The sequence below is a fragment of the Vitis vinifera genome, chromosome 14, assembly GCF_030704535.1.
Source record: "Vitis vinifera cultivar Pinot Noir 40024 chromosome 14, ASM3070453v1".
Taxonomy (NCBI): domain Eukaryota; kingdom Viridiplantae; phylum Streptophyta; class Magnoliopsida; order Vitales; family Vitaceae; genus Vitis; species Vitis vinifera.
This window is the reverse complement of record NC_081818.1, coordinates 12,510,563-12,533,865: the sequence shown is the minus strand read 5'-3', so window position 1 is coordinate 12,533,865 and position 23,303 is coordinate 12,510,563. Positions and strand designations below refer to the sequence as shown.

The 23,303-nt window shown below is 30.3% G+C and overlaps 2 protein-coding genes across 2 annotated transcripts in view; one reads left to right on the top strand and one right to left on the bottom strand.

The window, feature by feature from the left end:
* Positions 1–1,105, top strand: part of LOC100261268 (histone-lysine N-methyltransferase SUVR4) — a 60,188-nt gene extending 59,083 nt beyond the window's left edge. Inside the window, exon 9 of the mRNA XM_010661871.3 lies at positions 527–1,105. Within this exon, the coding sequence (XP_010660173.1) occupies positions 527–549 (23 nt within the window). The 3' untranslated portion in view covers positions 550–1,105. The remainder of the gene's footprint in view (positions 1–526) is intronic.
* A 6,360-nt stretch (positions 1,106–7,465) lies between these two features.
* Positions 7,466–9,583, bottom strand: LOC104881489 (uncharacterized). Its single transcript, XM_010661873.3, has 2 exons — positions 9,358–9,583; positions 7,466–9,045 (listed from the first exon to the last, which is right to left on the bottom strand). The coding sequence occupies exon 2, from the start codon at positions 9,020–9,022 to the stop codon at positions 7,766–7,768; it is 1,257 nt and encodes a 418-aa protein (XP_010660175.1). The 5' UTR covers positions 9,023–9,045; positions 9,358–9,583; the 3' UTR covers positions 7,466–7,765.
* Between the last annotated feature and the right edge of the window lie 13,720 nt (positions 9,584–23,303).

The window sequence follows — 23,303 nt, the reverse complement described above, 5'->3', positions numbered from 1 at the left end:
CTCTTTTAGACAATTTGGAAGGAGAGAAATAGATCATTTGAAAATGAGGAGCTCTCTAACCAATGACTTAAAAGCTTGTTTCTTAATGACTTGTTATCTTGAACAAAGTTGTACATAACTGAAGGCCCAATGTCCTTGTGTGACTTTCATTTTGATTGGTTGAGTTCTCATTAAGGTAGCAAGTAGTTTTTTTGTTTATCCCTTTCCTTTTTTGCCATCTTTTGGTGGTCATTGCGTACGTCATGTGTACTTTGGTATGCTTTTTTTTTTTTTTACAACTTTTAATGCATTCTTTTAAAATACTAGATATTTTAGTAATCGATAGTAAAACCCCAGAAGTAATATTAAATAATAAATCATCAATTGTGTTGTGATGGCTCTAATATCTGTAATGGTCTGGACCTAGATGTTGGATTGCAACTTCAACTGGTATGGAACCAAGAGAAACACAGTTCCACAACCAGTAGTTACTACCTGTTTTAAAAACCCTTCATTGATGCTAGCTAATATTATTTTGCTGATGCAGGAATTAAAGCTTCTGACTCATAGAACACAGCTAAAGCTTCTGCCATAAACAACTCCATCAAGGGTGTTGTGAAATCTCGATGAAACTCTGCTGGGGTAGCAAAACTAACCACAAACACATGTCACAGGGCTTGGAATTGAATACAAACACAATATTCGACATTCGGAGCACAAAATATTTGCAGTTTCCCATGAACATCAGGGCCGATCTTTCTAGAAAAAAAAAGTACAGAACAAAAATAAGGGGATTCTGAAGTTGCAGGATGACTGTTTTCACTATATGCTACACTGGTACTGTTGACATTCTGAAGTTGGCCAACAATTTTAAAGACCCAAGTTTTAGAAAGGAAACAAAATTCCTTAGTAGAACCTTTACTCAGATCACGAATCTCTACTACTACTACTACTACTACTACTACTACTGCTGCTGCTGCTGCTAATAATGATAAAGTCACCGTCAATTTGATACTAATTGTACACCGAACAAAGAAATCTTCATTCTTATTTATAGAACTCCACAGACAAACCAAAGATTACTACTATGTTTGATGTAAGAACTGACCCAGTGTCCATTTTGATACATATCATGTTCTCTGTTTTTAAAATTAAAAAAAAAAATTAATAGTTTTTATATAAGACATTGGAACTTTTAGAGATTTATATTAAAAAAGTAATGATTTTAAAAATTATTTAAAAAAATAATGATTTTAAAAATTATTTAAAAAAATAATGATTTTAAAAATTATTTTAAAAAAATTAAAGAATAAAATTTTTTCTACTATCTCAAAGTTTGAGAATTTTGAAAATAATTCTTAAAAATATAAGGCAAATATATACTTTTTATACAAAATATTTAGCTTTTGTATAGAGGTTTTTTTATTTTAAAAATAAAAAGCATGAAGTGTATCTTGAAGACTTTTTTTTTTTTTTTTTTTTTATCAAAAGCGAATTAATCTATTAATTGAATAACTCTCACTTTTCAATTGACAACAAAACGTGATGAGTGGAATTTATAATTTTTTTATACTTAATAAATAAGTTCAATTGATAAATAATTTTTAGGATTTTCCTTTTAATAGTGATAGTAATGAATTTTTTCTTATAATAATAATAATAATTTATTTTTATTATTATTATTATTAAAATAAACAAACTTTATAGTAATAAGTTTAAAAACAAATATTCTTAAATGATTGCAACAAATAGGATGTTTCGTAATATATGTTTTTATGGTAACAAGTTGGGTTTTTGTATCAAGTATGTTTTTGATACAAAAAAATTTCATCGTGGGATTGTTGCAATAAATCCATCACTAATTAATTTTATCAACAAATAAAAAAAAATGAATAATATTTGTGATGACAAAAATAAACTATTTAGGGTAAAAAAAAAAAACAAACTCGTTCTTTGTGGTAATATAATATCTTTAGTGACGAATCTTTGTTTTCCTAATAAAAAATAATTAATCATAGGCTTTATAGCAATGAAGTCCCATGAAAACTTTTTTGTCCCAAAAATTCTTTTATAATGAATTATCATATTTTAATCATGACTTACTTAGTGACAAAATCTCATATTTATTGTAGTGTATAGTTTTCTTTACAACGAATATAAACTTCAACCTTAAAAGAACTATGGTAGCAAAATATGAAACTTCTTGTTGTAGATGAAGCTCATTTCAAACCCTCACATAGACAATTAGTTTCAGAATGAAATAACCAAAGCCTTGGGTCCAATACAATTTATCCAAATTTTATTGAATATTATGTCCTCCAAACCATTTCACCCATTTTCTATATGATATAAATATCTTTATTTTCAGAAAAAAATTATTAAGAGATGTCATTGAACTATCAAAAAAGAAAGGCATTAAGGAAAACATGTCATTGATCATATTAAAGTAATTATAATCACACCTATATTTTATGAAAAAATTAATAATTTTGAAAATGCCTATTTGTACCTTGTTGGCATTGGTATTAACATATCATGCTAGTACATTAACATCATTCCCTCAATGCATTGAAATTGTTTAATCATTTTTAAACAAAAAAAATTGTAAGTCTTGTAAATTCAAATTAGTACTTCATTTGGTTTCTAAGATGGTTTATAATATAAGTATGTTAGAGAATATAGTATGATCATATAAAATTATCAATTTCATAAAAAAAAAATTGAAAATTTTCCTAGTTACGTTTTATTATGATGTATTATAATGTAAGTATATTTATATTATAATTATAATATTATTTTTTGTATAACTATATTTTGTAACCATATTAATGGTATTAGAGAAACTTTTTGTATACCTCATTGACATCCAACACATTATACACATTAACATTGTCCACTCAATGCATCGAAAAAAAGGAAAAAAATGTGTAAATAAAACTTAATAAAAAGCCTTATGTTAAGGAAAAAAGAAATATAAAAATTATATAATTTTAAAAATTATTTTAGGGTTTATTACACTTTATCCTCAGACCTATAGCATGTTTTGCACATTGCCCTCTCAAGTTTAAAGTCAAGTAATTTGTTATTCATGCTTTATAATTGCATGCAATGTACATTTTTTGAGTGACGATGTTATCTTAATTGGGCGGAAAGCACATGTGCTTTCCACGTGACCTATTTAAGTAAGGGTAAAAGTGTCATTTCATTTTAAAACCCTAACCGAGCCTTCCTTTGCCTTCGTTCTCCTCCTCTTCCTTCTTTCCTCCTCCCCAAATTGCAACCAAAGCATATTAAGGAGTGCAAATTGTAAGAAAATGGTGCTGATGTGACATGTTTCTAAACTTTCCTCTTCCTCTTCTTTTTCCTCTTCTTCTTCTTATCTCTTCACTCTTTCTCTCTCATCTCCCTTTCTACTGAAAATTCCATGTTATAAAAGCATGGGTCGATGTTCAGCTTGATTTTTTTCCCCAATTTTCTAAAACATCAAAACAAAACCTTAACCCTAAAACGAAAGCATAACATAAAAATGAAACCCAACCCTAAGTTTGTTGTATACATATGTCATGTGATTTGGTCGTTGTGGTAAGTTTGTTTGATTATTGTTGTTTTTGTGGGTTTTTGCACTTTATTTGGTTGGCAAGAAAATCAATCAATTTTTTTTTCCTTTATAGATTTTGAATCTAAGACTATTTGAATTAGTTGAAGCAATTTTTTTTAATAATATTGTTATTTTTTTGGTAAAATTTTTTGAGTTTGGTTCCAATCACTATAAGATTTGTAATCCTGTTTGTCGGAATTCTAGTTTCTTATGCCAGAATTCTAGGAAAATTACAGCCAACGATTGAAAGAGGAAGAAGAGGGTTGGGTTGGGGATTTGGGTGTTTTGAAATGAAATGACTGTTTTGCCCTCAATCATGTTGAAAACACGTATTTCCGTCCAAAAAAAATAATATCGTCTCTCAAAAAATGCACATTGCATGCAATAATAAAGGATGAAAAGTACATTGCTCGATTTTGAACTCAATGGGGCAATATGCAAAACACGGTATAGGTTGGGAGGTAAAGTGTAATAAATCCATTATTTTATTATAAAAAAACAAAAATGATTAAACATTCTTCATCATTTTCTAATTCTTTTAGACAATCCAAATAAAAAATTAAACATTTTATCTTCCTCAATCTCAATACAAAAACATGATTTATCAATTTAAAATTAGAAAAAAAAATTATGAAAAAAATATATTACTCTTATTACAGTATTATAAAACTTGTTTGTTTTTAATAAAAGTAAAAATATAAATGTGTCCAAAAACATAGTGGATGTTGTTTTGAAAATATTTTTTACAAGTATTTTGGTTTTAGACAGAAAATTAAAATGTAAAATTTTGGTTTAAAAATTGAGTATTAATGATTATAATTAATGGGGGCCATGCACATGCTTTAAATACTTTGAAAAAAAAATTAGAGATCTTGAATTATTTGGGTGTCGTTTGCCCAAGCAATTATTGGGGTGGGTCAAATTTTACAGTTTCTTCAATTCTATTGCTGATTTTTCTTTCTAACCTCTGTTTGGTTGAGGAGAAAATAATGGGAAAGAGCAGTAGTCAAATTATTGAATCATTTGCTTGCCATTTACTGATGCAACTATTTGGCTCGGTTGAGACAAGATGATTCAATTTCTTTAGTATCATATGTTTTCTCTTCAAATAAATAGAGTTTTAGAGGTGTTTTGTTCAATTTATTTCACTCTCTGTTTCTCCTTTACCATTATTTGGTTGCTGAGAAAATTTACTAGAGAAGAAAATGAATCAAAATCGATCTTGAATTCTTTTTGTGTCATTTGCTAATTCAACTATTTGGTAGGGATGTTTTTTTTTTTCTCTTTTGTTTTTCATTCTTTTGAAATCAAAATAATGTAAAATGTGAGGCCTAGAGTTTAGTGTTTTTTTTTTTTTTTTTTTTCCTTTCAACCATTTTTTGGAGAAACAAACGAAGTGTTGAGAGGTTTTTTCAACAATTTAAGGGTTTGATTGTTTTTTATTTTAATTTACAGGGAAAAAGAATAGAAAATTTGGCACAGACACTTCATTAGAGACATCCAATGAAGAAAGGGTTGAAAGAGTTTCCTTGAAATCTAAGAATTTATTGGAAAATGAAATAGAGAATTTCAATAACTCGGGTGATATATGCAGATGTCAAGTCAAATGCTTGTTCTTTGAATTTTGGTAAAAATGGTTCAGATGTTGAGAAAAGTCGAGATCATTCTAAGGATAGAGCTGATAAATGAGTTGTTGAGACTGCTCTTGATATGAACATAAATAGAGATGAATTGGGTGGTATAAAGATGGAAAAGGAAATTGGGGAATTGAAGTCTCATGTCCAAAATGCAAGCACATCCTGAAGATCAGAGCAAAGTTCTGATTGGCAGTTTGGGGAGAGAGGTGAGGTGGAGGGGTTTCGGAGAAACCCAAGAACGAATATTGGAGGAGGTATGAGATATTTGCAATCTATCTACTCAGATGGGAGACCATCAAATTATGGTTATGGAGAGCCATTGAGGGATGGTAGTGGTTCCTTAGATGGAGGTAATAGAGTTGAGAACTTTGGACATGATCAAGCCATGCTTATAAGACAACTTGACGAGTTGAAGGATCAATTATAAGGCATGCATGATCATCCATTCAACTCATTGACCGGTACTCGTATTGATTAGTTTCAAGAGAAAATGACAATTGAATTATTCTACTTCAAAATTTTACCCATGTAGTGGGTTTGAATTTGACTATCTAATAGGTTTATATATTGTTGAGAGATGATTGTTATTTCGGATGAATTTGACTTGATGCTCAAAGTTACAATTTTTGTAATGTAACTAAAACTGTCAACTTAACCATAGTTAAGTTATTTGTTAATGCAATTCAACAATTGTTAAGTTCAAGTAAAAATGCTAACTATGAACTTAACCAAGTTCAAGTGAAATTTTTGACTAGGAACTTAACCATAGTTAAGTTCTTTATTAATACAACTGAACCACTATTAAGTTCAGATGAAAATTTTGACTGTAAACTTAACCATAGTTAAGTTCTTTGTTAATGCAACTCAACCACTGTTAAGTTCAGGTGAAAATTCTAATTGTGAACTTATTATGACTGTGAACCTAACTATAGTTAAGTTCTTTGTTAATGCAACTCAATCATAATTAAGTTCATGTTAATAATGACTATCAACTTAACCATAACTAAATTTAACCAATTAATTTATATGATAAAGCTAAAACATTAACTTAAAATTTCAATCCATCATTAAAAGAAAATGCTTTAAGCATATACAAAAAAATTTCAATCCATCATGCCCCTATATATATAAACGAGTAGATACATGACTAAATCATCCTTAAGAGAGAAATTCTATGGTGACATTATTAAAGTGACTGATAAACTAGTTGTAAAGAGAATTCTTGGATGTTGATATTAATCAACAATATTGACACAACTATGTTCACCTCTAGGATGTAATGGGATTGGTCATTTGCATGTTTTTCTATTGTGCCCATAATCACCACAACACCATGTGCGCTTAACCTTTCCACCTGAACGAATTCTCTCATTTTTTGGTATTTCTGTTAGTCGTCGACTTTTTGGTGGTAGCACAACTCTACAGCGGATGTCTTTCAGAATTACTCAATCATTGTTATTTCCAATAGGATATATAGACTTTGAGTGTAAAGATATAAGTGATAGTGGAGCCTTTGTTTTCTACCTATAATGGTAGAGGTTTTAAATTTTCAAGAAATAGAAAGAAATAATATAATGATATATATAAAAAAAAATTGTTGGTTGCTTACATTTTTAACATCTTTTCGTGACAAAGAATAAAGAATAGATGAAACAATGACAAGAACTCAGACTTTTTCTCTACAAGTAGACAAAGAGAAAGAGCAATCAGATGACCAAATAAAAAATAAAAATAAAAACTTAATATGCTAAAAAATAGAGGGAAAAGTAAAGTGGTCTTGGAGGGAAAAATGAGGGGTATTTTTGTCTCAATTGGGTCTTTTTTTTGTACCTTTTAAGGGATGGGTTATTCTTACAAATATGGGGGTTATTTTGACCCCTTCAACCAAATAACCCTTTTTTTTACCATGAATATTGACAACTTCATTCATAAAAAAAACTATGGTAGCAAAATATGAAATCTGTCATCATAGATGGACGTTTCAAACCCTCACATAATTAGTTCCAAAATGATATAGCCAAAGCCTTGGGTCCAACACAAGCTAGCCAAATTTTATTTAATGTTTTGTCCTTCAAACCATTTCACCCATTTTCTTCTTCGAACATATACATATGGCATAAATACCTTTATTTTCACAAGAAATTACAAGAGCTGTAGATGTCATTTGATCAACCATCAAACTATATCCCTGCTGTTATCAGGAAACCACATCCATTATTAAAAGGAAGGACATGACAGAAGGGAAAGCGTAAGAAAAGAAATAGAAGGTTTTGAAGATTACTATATGTTCCAATCGTGTATTAGAATGTGGTTAATACAACACAAAAAAACTGATTGCAGGGAAAGTTAACGAACATGTATAATATGGCATCCTCCACATCCACATGACATCATTATTGGAAAGATTTTCATCCTGGAAGTCTGATATCGCACAAATTTGATAGAAATGTCTTTCAAACCAAAGTTCCTCATCAAATCTCACATTAAAAACCATATATCCATGTTAATTAGCTGAGGAGGATAAGTTGATTCCAAGTGAAGTCGTTTCACTTCAATGTTCAGCCTCAGGCTCTTGCAAGGATATGACTGTCTCAAAGGCCCCAACCAGTGCTCTCACTTTGTTTTTCCTCTTCTCCAGAAGCTTACTTGCAGTCTCCTCAATAACTTCATTGTAAACCTGAGAATCCTTCTTCCCGTTAGCTGATTGTCGCTTCGATGCCACATTTTCTGCTTCTGGCTTCTGTTCCTCAACAACATGTTTCTGTCTTTCCTCATTTACATGCTCCTGCTTTCCCTCATCAGCATGTTTCTGGCTTCCTTCATCACCCTCTTGCTCCTCAACCTTGTTCTTGTTCTGATCATCTCCAGAATCTTCAGTAGATGGTGCATCCCCTTCCTTTGTAATGGGATTTTCAGTTGCATCCTCCTCCCCTTGCTTGTCTTGGGCTTCTACCTTAGGCTCACCTGCAGAGTTTTCTTCTGGCTGACTGCTATTGATTTCATCTTTACTTTCTTGGTCATCAATTTTATCTTCAGTGCTTTCTTCAGGGCCGGCTGCTGTAGATGAATCTTGATTTTCTGGAACTGTAGAAGTTTCACAAGGCTTGAGCTTCTCATCTTGATCACTGTCAGGTTCAGTACTATTTTCAACATCAAAATGTGATGAATCTGAGGGGATTTCTACCCCATTATCAATATCCTTCACTTCCACTTCTTGAACAACATGAACCAACGATTCCTGATCTTCTTGTTCGGATTCATTGTTGAGTTTTTCAGCTGTATCAGCAACGGTTGGAGCTTTTTTCGCTGAGGCTGATGAGGCACTGGCTTCTTTCTTGGTGGGTGGGTTACTGGAGGTCTTCTTTGTGCTTGCTGATTTTATTACCGATGTCTGAGACTTTACCACCCTAGGTGTCTTTGAGGTCCTATCTGAGATTGGCTTTGGTGCAGTAGTGGGCTTAGCTGGTGTCACAGAAGAAGATCTAACTGCTCTATCTCTACCACTGGGAGAGAGAAGTGCTTTCTGTATTTGAGAAGGGGATGGAGGCTTGTCAAAGGATCTTCTTCTGTGGACAGAGGGGCCAAGGGTGCAGTCTTCTTTCTTAATATTCTGTGAGCTTATGGTAGGCCTGAGATAGCTTGGAATTTGTTTTTGGGATGCAGATGAAAGATCTTTATCAGTAGAGTCAGGGTTGGATGGCTTGGGACATCTTTTAGTGAGGGTGCTGCCACTTTGAAGAGGCTTTGAAGGGGATGTGCCCCTCTTCTCCTTCCCTGCCGAGCCAACATCCTTTCCCTTTGTAGCCATAAATTATTGAAGCTTTTACCAGTCTGCACCCAGCAGATGACAACAATAATTAATGGAACTCATCAAACCATGGATTCCTCTCTTTTCAAGTACTCAAAAATGATACCAAAAGAACAACTTTTTGAATGATCTTAGCCATTTAATCCACCAAAATGATACCAAAGGGAATCCACTACACCCATCTTTTCATTGAGGGGTTTCATATAAATTAATCTTCAATTGATATGAACTAAGAAACAATAAAGAAAATATTTCCAACATAGCCAAACAATGAAATTAACATAAGATATATGGTATCAAAAGATTGACTGAAAACAAGATGTAACCAAGCATACCTTGATCAGAAAAAATTCATTAAAGAAGAGGAAGCTGTGAAGAAACCAAAGGATTGAATGCTCTAAATGAAAGGTATATGAAGGAGGGGGAGACAGATGATGGCTTGGTTGATAGAAGAAGCGTGAATTACGGTTGATGCTCTGAATGATCGGTATATGGGGAATGTTGACCTTTTCAATATACGTATATATACAACCAATTTCTTTGGGAACAAGCATGTCAACAGCTTCGAATCTTCTCGCTGGTCTCCCTTCTCCAACTATTCTCAAATTTCTGACTTTGTTTCAGAATATGCTTTTTTTTTTTTTTTAAAGATGCATTATATTACATTCTAATATTAAGACCTGCTAAGATAGGAAACGTGACGTTTTGTATTTTGTTTAAAGAAATTGACAGGCTGATTTCTTTTTTCTACCATTATTCCTTATCATTGAATTTCATTATATATATATAGATATTAAAAGAAAAAAAAAAATTGAATTTGAATCACTTTTTTTTGGCTTATTTGATTAAAAGGGTATTTAAAAATCCAAAATTTGAAATTTAATCTTCCATCATTTTTTGACCTCATTTGGACAAAAAAATGCTTTCATTATTATTATTATTATTATTATTATTATTATTATTATTATTATTATTATTATAAAAATAACCATTTCTTTTAAAATCTACACATAAAAACTTAAAATGACAAATGACGTTTATGTAAAAAAATGAGTTACTTTTCAAGAAAAAATATGGGAAGGGTTAAATTCACAATTTAAGGATTATTTCGTTCCTTTTAATCAAATAATTTTTTTAATTTGTTATTATTATTTTTTTGTCAATTACTTTTATGTGGTAATGATTGAAGGGGAAAAAATTATGAAAAAAATAGTAAATTAATACAAAAATGAATAATTCTTTAACATGCATTCATCACCTACCAAACAGATAGGTGAGAATTCTCTGATCCAAAAACTTCATTTTACAATTTCCAACTGTAGAAAATGATGCTGAATGGGATGGTTGCAACTGTTAGACATTGAAAGTTGTTTCATTTAATTGCTAAAGGCAAAGAAAGAAAGAAAATTTGTTGGACATGCCTTTTGGAGGTCTCTATATGGGTATTGTCTTTGATAGTATTCTTCTTTTTGTTTTATTCTATTTGTTTTTGCTTTTTTGGTTGCGACTATCTAGGAAATTAGCTAAAGATGCTAGTTTTATTCATGTGTCATGTAATTTATGAAGTTTTCAAATACATTGATTATAACATGCAAAAATAGTTAACTATTTCTCTTAATTTATTCTTGGTAAAGAAACACCATTCCTTATTTCAAAAGAAGTTAGAGAGAAAAGGAAAATGTAATTTTTGTGCATGTCTTGGCATTCACCATAATATAGGTTTTACTTTTTAAATTTAGTTAGAATCATTGATGTATATATTATAACCAATGATGAAAATATCGATAATCACAGATATATCGGTATTTTGATTTTACAGATATATCGGCGGATATTCTGGAAAAAAATATCGGTAGACTTAAAATTGTTAAAAACTCATAAAAATGCAAAGAAAACCTCATAATAATATAATTAGAAGTATAATTGACATTTTAAAGTTGTTTTATTGAAAAAATTGACATATATATATGATATAATTTGCGATATTAGATGTAATTATATCATGTCGATCTATAAGAAATGTTAATTTTGTAATTGTTCTCATTATAAAATCACATAAAATACTTCATTTCATTAAATATCAATAATTTGTACACATTAAATTCATTAAATAAACATATTTCATATTCAAAATATACTAGTTCATGTTAATTAAATTAATTAAATAATTTAACATGTTAATTAAATTAATTAAATAATTTAGCTAAGTTAACTAGTTTAATTTAATTCTAAATGTGAAAATAAATCACAAATAATCATCTAAAATAAACATATCAATTTATAATTAAATAATCAAATTAACCTAAGTTAATTCAATAAAAATATAAAAATTAATTACAATTGAATATAAAAATGGCATTAAATCATCCATATTGCAAACATACTAATTAATTGAAAATACATAAATTAATTACAATTGCAAACAAAATTAATTATAATTTAAAACAAATATACCTTAAAATGATTAAATAATTGAGCAACCTTAATAAAAATTGGAGTAATGAGAGAGCAAATGAAGAATGAAAGCAAAAATGGATGAAAAATATGAAATTTGGGCTATTTATAGAAGAAATTTGGGCCAAAATAGCCGTTGGAACATTAATTTACCATTGAAAATCAATTTTGGCCGTTGGATAAAAAACTGGGAGCAATCTGGCCGTTGGATCGCCATATTATCATTGGAATCACATCTAGGCCGTCGGATCAACATGGGCGTGATCTGAGCCATCAGATCACGTTGCATGAAGGAGGGGAAATATCGCCAAAAAATCAGCGATATATCTCTAATATATCTCCGATATATCGCCAATATATCACCGATATTTTGTCACCAAAGGCGCTTTTTTCAAAAAATCTCCGATATATCTCCCTGATACGATATATCGTCGATATTTTGGCGATATTTACGGAAATATCTCCTCTTCGATTTTTCTTCATGAAATATCGTGTCGACCTTTCCCAATACACGATATATCGCCGATATATCCCGACATTTTCCTCATTGATTATAACACCACTAAAAATATTTAGGCGTTTGGTTGGCAGGATATGATAGAATATAATATGTATATATTAAGATCTCGTATCCCATTGAATAGAAAATGTATATTTTAGGGTATAATTTCCAATGGAATATAATATTTTAATATAATTTATCCAATGAGATATGTTATACTTATATTTAGTTTGTAAAATGAATAAAAAAATAAAATAGGATATATATTATTTTTCAATGTTTAAAATAAAATTTATATTACATTTCAATATTTGCTATTTAAAAAAAAATATATGAAATTTCTTTTATATTTAACAATATTTAAAATATTTAAACTTTATAGATAAATTTTTTTATATTAGGTTATTCAATATATATACACGCTCATTAAATAATACATATATATTAGTATTATTTTAAATTATATTTTATAAATAATTTTTAGTTCTTCTTTTTTAACCACAAAACTAATTTTTTTAATAATTTAAAAATTATTTTACAAAATAAGTAATATAAAAAAATAAAAAAATTATTAATTAATTAATGATACATAGTGTATATCCTATATTTTAGTTTAGGCTTTACATATCTCATATAGAAGGGATATAAAAAAGAATGTGGACAATATATATACCCCACCACCAATCATATTTCATATTTGATTGAACTTATAATAAAATAAGTGTTTAGATAATTTATCAAATTCCATTACTAATTAAACATAGAAAACGACATGTTATCCCTTCTCTTATCATATCTTATGTTGTATCCCACCAACTAAATATGGCTTTAGAGTATGTTATATTCATGAAATGATCATAGGTTCTAAAAGCCTTAAAAACACTAAACAAAATCTAAAGAGCATGAAATGCAAAAACAACTAAACTATCATCAAACATGCAAAATCTAACTTTTTTGCAACTTAGGTTGAGACTTATTTGGAGAACTAGTCCCTAATATGCAACTACTCCATATGTTATATACAATGTTTTACTTTCTTTCTTCCTTTTTCTTTTCTTATTGCAAAACCTTTAATCTTATAAGTTAGTGTTGCAATAGCAAAAGCTTAGATCTTCGATGTTAAATTCACAAAGTTAATTTACATATAGGTAGGTGAGGTTTTAATGGGATTCAATCAATTTAGCTATTTACATGTATAAAAAAGAATTGTTTTATTGTATGATAGAAAAATCCTAAAAGATAGAGAAAAGAGATACAACTCCTAATCCTTAAGATAATGTCATCTTGTCATTCCCATTAGAGATAATATCAAATTAGGATTCAACAAAAGAAAAGTCATTCAGATATACTCAAATTTCTATTCCTACAAAACTATCATATAATAATAATAATAATAATAATAAAATCAAAAAAGGATAAGGATTTGGAAAAGCCTAATCGAGGCATGTAGATGCACTCTCCTAAGAGAAAATAGACCCTCTTTGCATAGAGTTGATCAACGTTCTTCTCTCAAGATACAACAATCTTCCAAAATTAAATTGTTGTAAAAATTTAATTCCATGAGCCAAGTATCACCCGTTGCTCACCAAAATAAAAAAGTGAAGTGTATCATTACAATAGAATTCTACTCTTTGTATAACTCAAAGTTCTTTCCTTTTATAACACTTCAATTTGTTTAACATAATAAAAATAGAAGAAAAGTGGAGAACGTGGTTTTGTTACATAAGAACTCCATCTTCTCCTAAAATAACTTATCCACTCACAACATTCATAATAATTAAAAATTAATAATAAAAATTAAGATAATAACATATAAAATTAAAATAACATAAATATAATAATTATAAATTTTAATTAAATATGACAACCTCCCACATAAGTTAAAATTTAATATAAATTTTTTTTTTGTGTAATAGGTATAGGTGTCTTCCTGACTTAAACCTATACTTAGTGTATATAACTTTCTATTTGAAAAAACCATAGTGAACTAAATCTTGAACTGAGTTCTTCAATTCAAATTACCTTTTACTATAAATATAGTAAGAGTGGTTAACTTAGTTCTATTCTGTTTTGCACCTTTTTGGTCATACACATGTATCTTGTTTCATAGGTGTTTTTAAGGATTAGCCTAACTTCCCGTATATAGTAGCAACCACACTACTATATCTACATAGGTGAGTCCTCCAAGGATGATTTGTGATTAACATCCTTTAGAAATCCTACCTTGGTCTCATTCAAAGCTATGCTATTCTTAAAACACCATCACAAAATTAAGCACTATCACCATAGGAATGAGACTCAGGAATACCCCTCAAATTAGTGTTTCTCTTAATCATCTTGTAACTTCATTATTACCCATTGAACCTTCTTCATGGGATCTCTAATTAACTTCAATGACCAGTTTATAGGTTTTATTCCATTTTACTCGATGATTCGATTATTACTTTGGTTAAAGGATCTGCAATATTCTTTTGAGATTTTACAAAATCAAGAGATGTTACTCCCCAAGAAAACATGTTTTTAATAGAATTATGTCATATTCTTATATGTCTTCTTTTCTCATTCAGATTTGTACTTTTAGCCTTTGCTATGGTAGCTTAATTATCATAGTGTATGGATACAGTAGGAATCAATTTATCCAATAAAGGCATATCTATTAAAAGACTTCAAAGCCATTCAACTTCTACACATGTCAAGTCTAAAGCTATAAATTCAAATTTCATAGTAGATCGAGATATAATAGTTTGTTTAGCAGGCTTCCAAGCAACTACACCACCTCCTAAAGTGAAAACACGTCCACTAGTCACTTTAGTCTCATCAAAGTCTAAGATTCAATTAGAATCACTAAATCCTTCTAAAACTTCAGAGAATTCAGAATAATGAGTCCCATAATTTAACATTCTTCTAAAATTAGACCAAAAAGGTGGTAGATTTTTAATCAAAGAAGCAACTACAAGAGTATCATCTATGTTAACACCTTTACTTCTAAGATCATAAACAAGATTTTGAAACATATCAGTTTGTTCCATTACTGACTTTTCATATACCATTTTAAAATTCAAAAAATTCTTCACATGATATATTTTTAATTTTGCGTCCTCATATCCATATTTGAGCTATAAGGCTTCTCACAATTGTACGAATTTTCTTGTATTATAAAAAATATTGTAAACATTATCATATAAGGCACTTAAAATTCTACCATGACATAAAAAATCTTTTTCATCAAAATCAAAGCTAGTTAACTAAATCTCCTAAGGTTTCTACTATTTCAGTAGGAGAAGAGTGCCTACATTTCCTAATATTTTCTCTTTCTTCTTTCTAAATGGAGAATTATGATTATTGAATAGAGACCTAAAGTTGTTCTGTTATCACTAATTCCCTGTGTCTATAGTTTCCCTTTTATGTATAATATGAATCCAACATGCCTAAGTTCACTTCCAAGGTTAGGATTGTTTGTCGGTTTTTAGGAGATGCATAATTATTGTCAAAAAATCCAACATGCCCATTTTTTGATAAGTGAAGACAACAGTTAAATTTTGGGTTTGAAAGATTTTTAGCTCAAGCCTATTTACATAACTATTTCATGCATAAAGAAGAATTAGCATGTAAGATAAAGTGTTAACTCAATAGTTTTATATGGTTTAAATTTTTGGCAAAAGGTGATGATATGTACGACAATTGAAAGTGACTTCAGTGTGACAGTTACATGAATCTTCAATAAGCATTCTTCATTTTTTTTCAAAAAAAAATCTTTTTGTATGAAAATTCATTTAACTTGGGGTGGCTTTGATAACAATGAGAAATCTCATCAATCTTTTTTTTCTTTTGATCACATCTTGTTTTTGTATTAATTCCTCTTGAGACATTACATCATTCAAATGATTTGAGCTATTATGTGGCAAAATAGCTATGGTCAGTTGTATGTGGTAGTTAGGCAACTCCATCACTAGATGTTGACTCTATGGAATCCCACTAATTGAATGACATTTTGAGGAAACTCTTCACAATGCAAAAGTTGTTCATTAATTCCTAATATGGGTCGGGGTTGTTCTTTGACCTTTCATGGTTGAGGACAACTTTAACCCATTGATTTATTAACTACAAAACATACATGTGATTAACCTTATCTACCAAAAGCTTGCAACCCAGTTAAGTGGCATCAAAGTTGAGGGTTTTGTCATTCCCACACGCAAATACTTAAACCCTAAATCATGGAACTTTGCAAGCCACTTGCCAGCCACTAAACCCCATTTATCATCACTTTGAGCTTTGGTTCTTTTCCCACTTTCTTTTCTTCAGAAAGAAAGAAGATTTTTTTTCCTCACATAAGAAAAGAACCCATGCATGAACTTTGGAATTGAATGACTTCAGACTAATGGTATATAGCCTATACTAATGACAAATCAAAGAGTTTACCAAAAGCACCATTTTCCATTCATAATGTATATATATATCCTCCCTAATAAAAAAAACCCATATGAAATTTATCTTCCATGATTATCGTCCATCTAAAAAATGAAATTATATTCCAAAATATCCATGAAAAAACATGAATTTAATGAAATGAGGCTCATTTGATATTATTATTGAACTACCAATTTTTTAAATAATTTAAGCTAACAGAATGTGTTTTAACACCCTCACTCACGTGAGGCCTCATACCCATACGTGGAGAGCAAACAACAACAAAAAACTGCAAATCGTGAAGAGCAAATATAGAAAAAGAATTGCAAATTGGAGAAGTGGTTGGAACCCATAACCTCTTACTAAACCAAGCTTTGATATCATGTTAAATTATCAATTTTCCTATAATTTACCAAGATTTGGGTTCAATACGTATATCATTGCTTTTTAGCATGAACTTTTTTTTTTCTTTTTCTTTTTAATTACATAAGATTATGTCATTACTTGTTTTTTGTACCACCAAACGTGAAGAGTAGTCCCCATTGGAATACATGGGCGGCAATAAGGCAGGGTTCCCTGAAGGCCCCATTGATTTCCATCCACATATTGGTTACCAAGAGTAGTAGTGTTTGCATGTAGATTTTGAGTAAAGAGTCAAAATGTTCAGAGTCATGGATTGGGAAATTAAGGAAGACAACTTTATGCTTTACTCATATTATGAGTTGGTTTACACATGTTTAAGAGGCCTTGTTAAGAACAAGTCATTTAGCTGAGATTTGGCAATGTTTTAGTCTAAACCATGGATCATGACTAAGCTTATCATCAGTCCTTTGTTGTCCTTCTTTAGCTTTTATGTGGATCGCCACTCTCTAAATCGTTGATGAAGTTTTCAAGGATATTAGGAAAACACTATTTTTCTATTTGGTTAGAAAATGATGAGAGGAAATTATTCATATCCAACATGGAATCCTAATTATTAGACATAAGTTAGTGTTCCATTTGTAATAGCTCAATATGTCATCCTTTCAACAATGATTCAACAAGTGCTTAATTCACTAAGCTTAGAGCATAAAATTTAAGGGTTTTGATAGAAAGAAACTTTGGGATGATAAAATATCATGTGATTTTCATGGCAAGTTTTGTTATTAATTGGAACATATGATTTCATAGAACTGGAAGCTGTAATTGGACTTCCAAATGTATAGTGTGTAATAGGTATGGGAAATTCACTCCACCAAGAGAGGTTATTTTATGAGAATTTTACAAATATACATTTTTCATATCCTACAATATGAAAGATATTGCTCTTCTATTTGAAAAATTTGTGGGTTTGTGTATAAATGCAAAAAAATGGAGATGGGTTGGATGCCATTTATCAACCAGAGAATTGCAAGTGTGGGGATAATAATTCATTGTTATGTTTGCACACTAATTGATGAGAATAAATTATTACTCATACAATGAGGCATCCATCCAACATACAATAATAAATCATGAACTAATTCATGATGATAACAAGACTAAAACAGGAATTGGGCATAAATTTAAACAAGTATACATAATGGACACATAATAGGTCTAACAAGCATTGTAAAAACATCCATCATTATATACCAGCAAAATACACATATTTTGCAAGTCTGACATAGTTTAATTCAAATGGATGCAATATGAATATGGAAATGCTCTAATCTTAATCCTCATCGGTCATAGGATAATCAGAGACAAAATTGGGATTATGAAATAAAGCATTGTGCTCAATGGAGGATAACTCTTTGCCATTATAATCATATGCATTTTCTCTTGCAATACACAGTAAGAAGTTGTGTGCTTTATGAATTACCATTCTATTGTTCTCCTCACGTATTTACAAAAATGCTTCAATGTACTCGTGATGGCTATTCTATGGCATTCTCAAGGAATGACATCGTGGAAGTGGAGCATGCAGTGCATGCAATTCTTCGATGAGTATGTTAGCCTCATTGACTCGTTCAACTTATTCATTCTACACAACTACATAGTATTCCCTTCTATATAGGGTCCATAAGTCATTGTAACTATATGGATTAGGTAATCCCCAATGTTGGTTACGACGTCGATGAGCTCGAATTCTTTGTTAAATTAGGTCTCTCATGGTTTCCAACCATGTATTTTTATGGAATGAATGTGCATAGCATCATAGTTTATAAAAGCATAAATGAATTTTGAAATGCAATGACAATTAAAATATTAAGGTGTTTCATATAAAGTCAGCTCAATATAAATTGCATTATACTATAAAAGTACATTACAAATGACCTCACACAAAAAGCTCCATTCATTACATACAATACATACAAGTTGCAATGTATTGGCATATCAATTCAGAAAATGGAAGGGGTTGACCCATGTACTTTGTGAGTTATCAAATCACCTATTGTTTGAATCGTCAAATCCAGTGAAGTTGGTAGTGCAATAACCTTTGGTGAAATCCAACTTCAAAGACAAACTTGTATTCCTATTACCAATGGTCCCGTGAAGTGAAGGAGTATAGTAGCTAAGCAACACCTCTTAATAAGCCTAAATGTATTTTCACTTCATGCCATGTTTTGTCACTTCAATTGAAATTGCAATGTGTTGACAACCCTGATTTTCCTGTGATTGTGTACGTATGGTTATATATAGCTTTCATCTTCTAAAGGTAAACAAGCGATAAACGAGAAGCATGTATCCATAAACATTACACTTACTTGGTAAATATTATAGTTTAAGAGATGTGTTTGAATCTACAAGGCATTATTGGGAGTTGGAAACGAATTTTACTACCTAATGAAGCCATGTGATTGTTACAACAACCGCACTTTACAAACTATGACTGTAGAGTGGGATTATTGTGTTAACAAATTGGGAACTCTTGTCGATGATCTTCAAGTTCTTGGTGCACCTATACCATGTCGTTGTGCAACAACGATGGATAGAAATGAAATAATTCAATTACGTAAGGCATTGAACTACATTTGGGAAAAAAACAACAAAATGGCTATTCAAAGAAATAGATATTTCATGTTGAAAGAGCTACTCTATACTACATTGACGTGGAAAAGTGTGAACCCAATTGAAGTAGCTTAAGTACTAACAACACTAGAGTATAAATCAGATACTGAAATGTCTGATGAGCATACCGAAGGTGATTAAGGTAAGTGAATGTGTCAAAATATTGAAATGTTGTGTCATGCGAAAACATCATCCTTACATTTTTTTAGTAATGTTCATACCATGTTGTAATCACAATTCAAATGAGGCACATTGCATATTTGTATGACACACCACAATAAGACTAACTGTGTAGTAATGTGTTGCTTTTATTTTAATTTCATGCATTCAAATAACATTAACATGAGTATGTTTAATAATGAGGTACTTATTGATGATTAAAACAATTACAATCGGGTTATTAGATCAGTAAATTTACATTGAAAGAATGCTTTGTGAGGTAAATCTTATATTGAATGAGCATAATTCCAATGACACTCTATCGAATAGGACATCATTAGAATAGTTGGGATTTCCTTTGACAACCTTAGTCACACCACATTGAGTGATTGAACTGCTACAATGGTTGAGGGTCACCACTATGTAGACCAACACTACAATTACAATAAAAAGAATAGCTTCCTGTAATGAAGATTGAAACAAAAAAGTGAGTAGTTTTTTCAATAATCAGTATGGAAAAATGAATTGCACATGATTATATAATGCTACAATGGTTGAGGGTCACCACTTTATCTAGAGCAATACTGCAAAATTGCAATAAAGAGAATAACTTCCTACAATGAAACCTCACACAAATAGTGAGTAGTCTTTTTAATAATCAATGTCTAAAAATGAACTATGCATGGATATTGTGTTAAGCTATAATGGTCCCCACTTTATGTAGGCCAACACGAGAGATTTGTAATAAAACAGAATAGCTTTCCACAAAGACTACTGATACAGAATAGTGAGTAGTCTTTTCAATAGTCATTGTGTACAATGAGTGCAATGCAACTAATTGAATGGAAGTGGAGACAAATAAACTAACTAGTTAAAAATTAAGAATCAAACATTAATGTTTGCAATAGGAAATAGTACATTAATGACAGTACTAGTGATAAGGTTAAACATCAAAGATTCTAGACACTACTAAGCTATAATGACTTCAACAATATTATAGCATACTTAAAGAACTAATAAAAATAAAAATAAATATTGTAATTAGGAGTTGGTTATAGAGTTAATACCTATACAAAAGTTGTTAGTCCATACTTATAGTATATTGAAATGAAGTTTAAGACACTTATATGACGAATGGAGAAGAAAATAAGTCATATAGGTTACATAATTCCTTAACTATGAGCATTAAGAAACATTCAATACATGTTCCTAACCTAAAATTGTATTTGTGAACTACAAAGTTAATAATAATCACATGGTACCTATGAATACTATCAATACCACATTACAAGACATTCATATTCATAACACATGTAAACAACCTATGTTAATTTAATTATTACAATAAGGGAAACACATGCTACAAAGAAGCCAACTATGAAACTATAATAGATGGATATGAAATATTTTGCATGGAATGGTCATCTATAACTACATGTTTAGACTTTGCTTTTCTAGATGTTGAAAATTCATCACTTCTCCTCCACCTTGGTTCATAGAACACCCATGCTCAGACAACTTCTTCTCTACAAGTATATGATTTGTAAACACTCTCCTTATAGAGGAACACATTTTTTTTTGGAATTAAACCCAAGAATCATACGCTCCATGTTTGCGTCCAACAAACACTACATAGTATGTTTGCATGTTCGATATCTGATGACATAATTATTATTGGTTAATTTTCTGATAATTGGTCAAATAATGATTATTGCAAAAGATTGTACAAAAATGCATATAATTCACACATGTATACCACATTGTAGGATAATGATAGTGATGATGAAAAAATTCAAAATATAACATGCCAAGCTTGGAATCAAAGTGGACAAAATAATAAAAAGGTTCAACCACATAAGGAAAAGGTAGTACATAGATTCACAAAGGTAGCACCTAAGGTTGATTAAGGTAATGCCTAAGGTTGATTAAGGTAGTACCTCAAGTTAATTAAGGTAGTACTTAAGGTTCGATGAAGTAGTACCTAGGGTTTGATAAGTACTTAAGGTGAACAAACCGACTAACATTGTAAAATATAATGCTGAAGGAAGTACCTAAGGTTCATAAAGGTAGCAAGACAAGGTGTGTTATGGTAGTACCGAAGGTTCACTAAGATAGTACCTACGATTGATTAAGGTAGTACCTAAGGTTGATTAAGGTAGTACTTAAGGTTTAGTGATCACTATACCAAAGGTGAACCAATTGACCACCCTAATAAAATGTAATGTCATGCTCAAGTTTATGTGCAATTGAATATGTTATAAGTTCAGTTTGGATTGAATCCCACTTGTCAATATTATGGTTGACAAACTGACTGCTTAAGGTTGATAAATGAACTACCTGATATTCACAAATGAAGTAACTAAGGTTCACAAATGAAGTTTTAAAGGTTCACACAGGTAGTACCCAAGTTTAACTAAGGTAGTACCTAAGGTTGATTAAGGTAGTACCTACAGTTGATTAAGGTAGTACCTAAGGTTTACTAAGGTAATACCTAAGGTTCAGTAAGGTAGTACTAAAGGTTTGATAAGAACCTAAGGTGAACAAATTGACTAACATTGTAAAACATAATGTCAAAGGAAGTACCTAAGGTTCACAAAGGTAGTAAGCCAAGGTGTGCTAAGGTAGTACCTAAGGTTGATTAAGGTAGTACCTAAGGTTTAATGATCACTATACCAAAAGTGAACCAATTGACCACCCTAATAAAACACAATGCTATGCTCAGGTCTATGTGCAATTGAATATGTTGCAAGTTTAGTTTGGATTGAATGCCACTTGTTGGTCTTATAATTGACAAACAAATTGCCTAAGGTTGACAAAGGAAGTACCTAATATTCACAAATGAAGTAATTAAGGTTCAAAAATGAAATTTCAAAGGTTCACATAGGTAGTACCCAAGTTTAATTAAGATAGTAGTTAAGGTTGATTAAGGTAGTATTTAATGTTGATTAAGGTAGTACTTAAGGTTTACTAAGGTAGTACCTAAGGAGGTTCAATAAGGTAGTACTAAGGTTTAGTAAGCACCTAAGGTGAACAAACTGACTAACATCATAAAACATAATGTCGAATGAAGTACCTAATGTTCACAAAGGTAGTAAGCCAAAGTGTGTTAAGGTAGTACCTAATGTTCACTAAGGTTGTAATACCTAGTAATAATGAATTAAATAAGCAATAATTATTATATTAGCACTTAACCTTAAACGTTCTTAATCAGAGGCTAAGATAGTTTAACACTAAATTGAAGTAATTGTAAATAGAAAGTAGTAAATTAGCAACCATCAATCCCACATATACACCTAAGAATCTTCGGCAACACAAGCTTTAACTGTAACGATAACTTTCACAAACAACTAAACAACCACATGGAGAAAAGGAATCTCAATCACAAAATTCCAAAAAAAACTTAATTGAATTCAACAAGGTACAGTCAACACTGCATATTCACAACAACAATAAAACAATGAATGACGATTCACTTTAAAGAAACGTTCAATTTCAAAATATGCATCAAATGAAAACAAAGATGAAAAAACAAAAACTTACCTTTAAAATCTCAACTCAAAATCCAAATTTCTATAAACAAGAATAACTTTCAATGATTAGCATTTCCAAAATTCAAATAATAAATTAAAGCATTCTAAAAAATATTATTTAACAACAACAAAAGCAAAGGCATACATATATCATGCTTCAACTATAGAGGTAGTACCTAAGGTTCATTAAGATTGT

What these genes read in the sequence shown, in the direction of transcription:
- LOC104881489 (XM_010661873.3), bottom strand. Translation starts at nt 9,022, where the DNA reads ATGGCTACAAAGGGAAAGGATGTTGGCTCGGCAGGGAAGGAGAAGAGG.